The sequence below is a fragment of the Astyanax mexicanus genome, chromosome 3 (assembly GCF_023375975.1).
Source record: "Astyanax mexicanus isolate ESR-SI-001 chromosome 3, AstMex3_surface, whole genome shotgun sequence".
Taxonomy (NCBI): domain Eukaryota; kingdom Metazoa; phylum Chordata; class Actinopteri; order Characiformes; family Acestrorhamphidae; genus Astyanax; species Astyanax mexicanus.
The window spans coordinates 62,162,138-62,169,917 of NC_064410.1; the positions used below are offsets into that span (position 1 = coordinate 62,162,138).

Genomic DNA, 7,780 nt, shown 5'->3' on the forward strand with positions numbered 1-7,780 from the left:
ATGTAGATCAGCACAAGGCTGCGTCTGTGAGCTGATGTATCAGAACCGAGTCGCTGCGCTGCTTTCCTCCGAGCGTTAGCGCTGTGATAGCGCTACTCGGCAATGCTACAGCATCAGCAGCAGTTAAAAAAAAAACGGAGTCTGACTTCACATGTATCGGAGGAGACGTGTGCTTCTAGTCTTCATCCTCCTGGTGACGGGTCATCAGTAGTGATAGGGGAAGTCCTGATGAGTGGGTTGAATAATTAGCCTTGCAAATTGGGGAGAAAATTGGAAAAAAGTAGATTAGAAAAAAATAAGTAAATTAAAAATTAGGTTTGCGAACCAGAACAAGAAGTTTGACCTCCATACTCAAACACAACCCTTGTTGGATCCCAAACCTAAAACTTAAACTTAGACTAGTTTCTAAATACGATATGATCTGTTTTTCTTGTTTGCGACATTATAGCAAACAAAGGAGCTGATGACTTGTTGGTAGACAGTCTAGACCAGGGGTGTCCAAACTACGCCCCGCGGGCCATTTGTGGCCTGTTTCCTTTTTTGGAGCGGCCCGTGAGGTATTTTAGAAATAGAATGAAAGTTGGCCCGCTGTTAAGCAGGTTTTTATAATGTGAGATTCAAAGTTTGAACGCTAGGTGTCAGAAACGGGCCAAAGAGTCTAAAACTGGAGAGTGCGCATTTCTAGCGCAGAAAAACGGGACAAAGAGTCTAAAAGCGGAGAGAGTTCGCATTTCTAGCTCAGAAAAACGGGCCAAAGAGTCTAAAAGTTGCCGTAATTAAGGAGTTTAATATTAAGAGACATCATGAAATTAAACCTCAATTTGAAAAATCTTAGTTTACACAACACTGTCAAAGATAAAGATAGTAAGTGGAGTAAAATGGTGTGTAAATGAAAGTAATCAGGAAAATGTATTATTTAAAGTGGTATATTTCATTATTTGTTTTATTACAGAGTCTGTGGCCCGTGACTTCAAATATATTTCTCCTTCAGGCCCCCCCAAAAAAAAGTTTGGACACCCCTGATTTAGATAATGAACAATCAGTTGAAATAACCACCCTGTCTCCCCCAATCCAATAATGCACTAGTTTCACAGACTGTCAACTGGGCAAAGTGTCTAGCAGTTAACTCAATCTCTCACCAAGAGGTACACTACCCAAATGTAGTCTCTGAAAGCTTATTAAAGAGCAGCGTGTTACGTAATTTTGTGTCCTTTTGTTGTAGAGACTCATGGAATATAGAGAGTTTCCATGACCGAGCAGCTCAAATCCATCCAAACCTAATAACATTTGTTAGTTTTTTTTATTTTTTTGAATTAGTGTTTAATAATACGTGAATCTGTGTAATAAATTTCTAGTTTTTAATGTTCTGTTTCTGGTTTTCTCTCCAGGCTCTGAAGGTTCTGAGAACAGCAGAGTTTATGCCGTACGTGGTTTTCGTCGCTGCTCCTGAGTTTGATACTCTGAAGGAGATGCACAAAGCTGTAGTAGATGCTGGAATCACCACTAAACAGCTGACGGTACGTTCAGATCACTTCCTAAAAAACTGAGCGAGAGAGTCTGTTTAACGTGTTTTCCCTTTTATAGTAATAAAATAAATCATCAGAAAAGTGCATTTCCTGAAGGTGGTGCAGCTAAAATAGCTCCCACAGTTTACTGTGGTGTTGCTTAGCGATTGATAAGGTGGTTGCTAAGGTGTTGCTAGGTGATTGCTAAGGTGTTATGTGGTATCTGCGGTGTTTGCTATATTTTTTCTAGGTATTGCTAAGGGATTGCTAGGGTGTTGCTATGTTATCTGTGGTGGTTGCTATGATATTGCTATGGTATCCAGTGGTTGCTAAGGTGTTGCTGTGGTGTCTGTAGGGGTTGCGAAGGTGTTGCTAGGCTGTTGCTATGGTATCTGTGGTGGTAGCTAAGTTGTTGCTAAGGTGTTGCTATGGTATTCGTGGTGGTTGCTAAATTGTTGCTAAGTGGTTTCCATGGTGTTGCTATGGTGTCTGTGGTGGTTGCTAGGTGGTTGCTATATTGTTTCCAAGGTGTTGCTAAGTGGTTGCTAAGGTGTTTGCTATGGTATCCATGGTGGTTGCTAAGTGGTTGCTGATGTGTTACTAGGTGGTTACTAAGGTGTTGCTTTGGAATCTGTGATGGTTGCTATATTGATTCCAAGGTGTTGCTAAGTGGTTGCTAAGGTGTTGCTATAGTATCCGTGGTGGTTGCTATATTGTTTCCAAGGTTTTGCTAAGTGGTTGCTAAGGTGTTGCTATGGTGTTGCTAAATGGTTGCTAAGGTGTTGGTAGGTGGTTATAAATCAAGTTATATAAAATAATCTCAGAAAGAATCTAGTTGCAGTTTTGCAAAATAGTGACCCTGCAAAATCTGTATGTAGCAGATTAATACATGGAGAGCTTCGGTCACAGTGCGTTACCGGCTGATAACGGTACTCACGCAACGCCTCTCAGCCAATCACATCATCGCAGGGTCGGAACTAACTGTGGTAAAGCTGGTTCTATATTGTACTGTATGTGTGTAACTGTTCTGTATGTTTGCTGTCTCTCAGGATGTGGATCTGAAGAAGACGGTGGATGAGAGCGCTCGTATCCAGAGAGCTTATAATCACTACTTTGATCTGACCATCGTCAATAATAACCTGGACGCTGCGTTTGAGACGCTACAGGCCAGACTGGACAAACTGTTCTCAGAACCGCAGTGGGTTCCCGTCAACTGGGTCTACTGAACCGGCTCCAGCTTTCAGAGTACGACTGTGTGTGTGTGTTGGCACAGACGTGATGTGGGCGGGGCTGAAGGAAGTAATCCGTTCTGACCGACCAACTGTGTGAGAGCCACATCCTCTTTCCAGCTTCCCTTAAGCCCCGCCCACTCTCTCCGTGCACGCGATGCAATTTTTTCTACTGGAACTCAAAGGGAAGAGGACCTATTTATTTTGATATTTGAACATTTTCAAGGATAACTTTCTATTCGTTCCATCGTTATAAAAGAGAGAAAAGACCCGGGTGTGAAGATGCAGAGGCTGTGTTTGTAATTTATTGGTTAATTGGTCTTTTTTTTAATGTGCAGTTGTTCATTTTGGTCGTTGTTTTACTTGTTTCTTTGTTTCTTTGTTTGTTTGGCTGTTTTTGTGTTTGTTCACACCTTTTTAATTGATTTGTAATCAGAGTAGGATTGTACTGTGGCGTCTGGCAAATTCTAGATGATGACGAAAAGGGCTCTACTAGAACACTGTGGTTGTGTTTTAGGCCCCGCCCACATGTATTTGGATATATTAAAGATCAAAGATATATTATACCTATTTTTACACGACTAAGAATAGATTTACATTCTATACACAACACAAGCTCTGTTCTTACAAGTTTTAGTCTCTGTCACTTTTATGCAAATCAGCTGTTGCTAGCCACGCCCCATGTTTATGCTAACTGTTTACCACACATTAGCGTTAGCTTGTGCTAAAAGGCAAAAACACAAACAAGCTAGTTTTTGCTTAACTGTGATAGAACCACAAAACATTATTACATCTCCTTCATCTGCTGACCTACCACAGACAGTAGATACAGATCCCTCCCTCAAACAAAGTCTGTTGGCTCATCCAGCTCTGTATTGTCCAAAGTTCTGATCTAGTAATCAACTAATCTCCTATACATATAAAAAAGCTGAATGTCGAATGAAAATAGAATATACTTTACACTATTAATTGTTCACTATTTTTTATCAGATTTTGTCAATGGATTAAAAATGTTTCTGAATAAGTTAGACTTCCATTTTCCATTCAGAGCTCCATGCAAAAACTGACCTCATGGGGTCAGGATGATTTTTGAGAAAGGTAAAGTGTCAGTCCAGCATTACATGGGAGGAATTTGTTAATGATCTCAAGGAAGCTGGGAGCACAGTCACCAAGAAAACCATTAGTAACTCACTAAGCTTGCTGGTTGTGCCAAGAGTGAATGAGGGTGATATGGAGACCTGTGCAAGCACAGTAGCCAGAACAAATAAAAAATCAGATTTTTTGATGCATTTTTGAGCCAAAGGCTACAAACTGTTCACTGAATCAGATTATAAGATTAAATCAGATTATCAGATTTTATTAGTGATGTAGAGAAATTTTTCAGAATCAGTACTTTGACCTTTATTTTGCGGTATTTTATCATCTCCCCTTTTAGAGCTCTATGCAAAAGATAACCTTGTGGGATAAGGAATTACATGGGAGGTGTTTGTTAATGATCTCAAGGGAGCTGGGAGCACAGTCACGAAGAAAACCATTAGTAACACACTTCCCCATAATGGACAGAGCTTGCTGGTTGTGCTGAGGGTGGGGGAGGGTGACGTGGAGATCTGCGCAAGTGCAGCAGCCAGAACAAACCCAGCAATCTGATTTTTTGCACATTTTTGAGCCAAATAAAATGAACTGTGCAAAACAGTAATGAGACATTAATTTTCCTGTATGTTTCCTCTTCCAATTCACAGAGATGGGACACTGGTCTTGTGTAATGGCTCTTATATAAGGACTTTAATATAACGCTCTGTTTAGAATTGGATGTTATAACTTTCTGACTTTGATAGTACACTACTTAGTATGTAAATAGTATGAAAAACGGATAAATATCCAGATACGTGTGGACGAGGCTCAAATCTCCATGTTTTTGTTCTCAGAAGTGAAGAGACCAGCTCTTAGCCAAAGTCCCGACCTGCACACTAAGTGTAAAACTGTGTATTAAAGCGTTTAGATCCTGATATAAAGAATCTGTTTACAAAACCTCAGTGTTTTTACTGCTTTTCCACCACATATATCATATCTCTGCCACATATCCTTAATATAAGTGTATTGTGAACCCAATGTGCAAAATGTGTTCTGTCTTTATAATCAGCCTGTCTTATATTTTCTTTATGTTGAGTTAAAAATGCATTTTTTGTCTGTTTTTTAAAGATGTGTTCAGCTCTAAAGGCTGTTCTGTATCTGTAGTAAAAACTAGCTGTGTTTTACACTGTGTGTCATAAACGCTGCCTCAGCAGAGTCGTATGGTCGTGTGTTAAGCAAGACTGGTCAGTTTTTCCAGTGTTTCCAGAGTCCCACACTGTGTCAAAATCACCCCAGAGGAAACGCAATAAACTTACTGAAGATTTTACCCTTTTTTTACCAGTGGTTTCAGAGGAGGCTGTGTGTTATTTAAAGTAGGGAAAATAATTCATTGATTATTTAAACCCATAACAATGTCACAAACAGTGTATAATTTCTATATAGACTTAAACAGAATATCTAAAATTACAGAAAACAAACATTAAGTTAAATTATAAATGAATTTGTATTTAATCAACTTAAAGTAAAGTACGCATTTGATCTTCTACTAACACAGAATCAGTGACTTTTATGCAAATCAGCTAAACATTCATGCTTAACTGAGGTAGAAGCACAAAACTCTCCCTCATCTGCTGACTCACCATGGACAGTAGGTACAGATCCCTCTCTCAGAAGAAGTCTGCTGGCTCATCCACTTTCCAGAATCAGTCTCTTCCATTCAAAACTCTCCAAAAATCTATCAGTTAACAAATGACATCAGGGACAAGAACTGTCGATCTGCCCAAGCCTGGAATGAACTACTGTATTTTTTTATAATCCGGTGCTCCTTATGTATGAATTCTCCCAGTCAAGTGAAGTTTCTCCAGCTGGGGAAAGTAAACAGTAAACTGTGATTCTTAAAAAACATTTTCTTTTAAAGTCAAACAAGTGCTGGATGTTAATCTACACAGATTTCTCTCCTGAAAACTGTTTATTTGGGTGAGTAAAGTGCTTCCGTTTATTTACAGTAAGATTAGATTTCCAATATCTTATATAAGGGTGAGTTTTCACTGAAGTTTCTCCAGCACTAAGGCTGGTTGCAGCAGTATTAGCATTAGCCGCTAACCGTAGGGCTAGCTCTTTCACTCTTTCAGTTAGAGGTGAGTATATTGGACTGTAGTCTGCGTGTTTACCGTTTTAAAAATAAAGCTAAATGGGAAAAAAACGCTAGCTGATAGCACCCTGGTTTACCAGAACACTCAGGGTTCCTCAGTCTAGCGCTATCAGGCCGCATTTATGTCCCGTTAGCACCGCTGTTGGAAGCTAATGCTAATGCTGCTGCACCCAGCCTTAGTGCTGGAGAAACTTCAGTGAAAACTCATCCTTAAATAAAATATTGGAAATCTAATCTTACTGTAAATAAACGGAAGCACTTTACTCACCCAAATAAACAGTTTTCAGGAGAGAAATCTGTGTAGATTAACATCTGTTTGTTTGACTTTAAAAGAAAATGTTTTTTAAGAATCACAGTTTACTGTTTACTTTCCCCAGCTTCCATTAAAACACAGCGACACCCAAATAGACCAGAAACTAGACATTCATTGATAGTGCACCTTATAGTCCAAAAAAAATGGTACAAGACCATCAAAAAGAAGCTTGGAGAGAAGGAGACCACTGAAAAACAGTTAATTGCCCTCGCTCTGGAGCTCTCCATGCAAAAGCTCACCTTGTGGGTTCAGGATAATTCTGAGAAAGGTGAAGTGTCAGCCCAGAATTACATGGAGGAGGTGGTTAATGATCTCAAGGAAGCTGGGAGCACAATCACCAAGAAAACCATTAGTAACACACTTTAACATAAGATGGCTCGTGTGCAGCCTGTCTAAAGTTTGCCAGTGAACTCCTTAATGATTTAAAGAAGGGTTGTGGGGATTAGATGTCGTCAGGTGAGGCAGAGTAGCTGAAGAAGAAGCATATTAAAATTCCGGAGTGGGTTAGCCATTCTGCGGACCTTAATCCCATAAAAAAACTTTGGCTGGGGCTCAAACTTCGAGTTGCAGAGCAAAATCATCTAAACCAGGGGTGTCCAAACTTTTTTTGTTGGGGGCCAGAAGGAGAAATATATTTGAAGTCATGGGCCACAGACTCTGTAATAATAAATAATGAAATATACCACTTTAAATAATACATTTTCCTGATTATTTCATTTACACACCATTTTACCATTTTCACCAAATGCGCACCCTCTCCACTTTTAGACTCTTTGGCCCGTTTTTCTGCGCTAGAAATGCGCACCCTCTCCACTTTTAGACTCTTTGGCCCGTTTTTCTGCGCTAGAAATGCGCACCCTCTCCACTTTTAGACTCTTTGGCCCGTTTTTCTGCGCTAGAAATGCACACCCTCTCCGCTTTTAGACTCTTTGGCCCGTTTTTCTGCGCTAGAAATGCGCACCCTCTCCGCTTTTAGACTCTCTGCCCCGTTTTTCTGCACTAGAAATGCGCACTCTCTCCGCTTTTAGACTCTTTGGCCCGTTTTTCTGCGCTAGAAATGCGCACCCTCTCCACTTTTAGACTCTTTGGCCCGTTTTTCTGCGCTAGAAATGCGCACCCTCTCCGCTTTTAGACTCTTTGGCCCGTTTTTCTGCGCTAGAAATGCGCACCCTCTCCACTTTTAGACTCTTTGGCCCGTTTTTCTGCGCTAGAAATGCACACTCTCTCCACTTTTAGACTCTTTGGCTTGTTTTTCTGCGCTAGAAATGCGCACTCTCTCCGCTTTTAGACTCTTTTCCCCATTTTTCTGCGCTAGAAATTTTTCCTCTCTGCACTGACATCTGCTTCCACTTGAGAAGCATCTCCACAACATGATGCTGCCACCACCGTGCTTCACAGTATGTTTGTAGTAATAGGCAGGGTATAGTTTTCACCATTGCAACAGTATCTGACATATTTAATTCTCTTTCTCATTCTGCTGTTTATTTAGCCATAGTTATTTAAACACGGA

General features: G+C 40.3%; 1 protein-coding gene across 4 annotated transcripts in view; it reads left to right on the plus strand.

Annotated features, from left to right (window-relative positions):
• The window catches only part of pals2b (protein associated with LIN7 2, MAGUK p55 family member b), a 56,262-nt gene extending 51,121 nt beyond the window's left edge, over positions 1-5,141 (plus strand). For all 4 annotated transcript variants that reach the window (XM_049475995.1, XM_049475993.1, XM_049475994.1 and 1 more), the window contains 2 exons: positions 1,389-1,517; positions 2,555-5,141. In XM_049475995.1, the coding sequence (XP_049331952.1) occupies positions 1,389-1,517; positions 2,555-2,731 (306 nt within the window). In that variant the 3' untranslated portion in view covers positions 2,732-5,141. The remainder of the gene's footprint in view (positions 1-1,388; positions 1,518-2,554) is intronic.
• Positions 5,142-7,780: the final 2,639 nt, after the last annotated feature.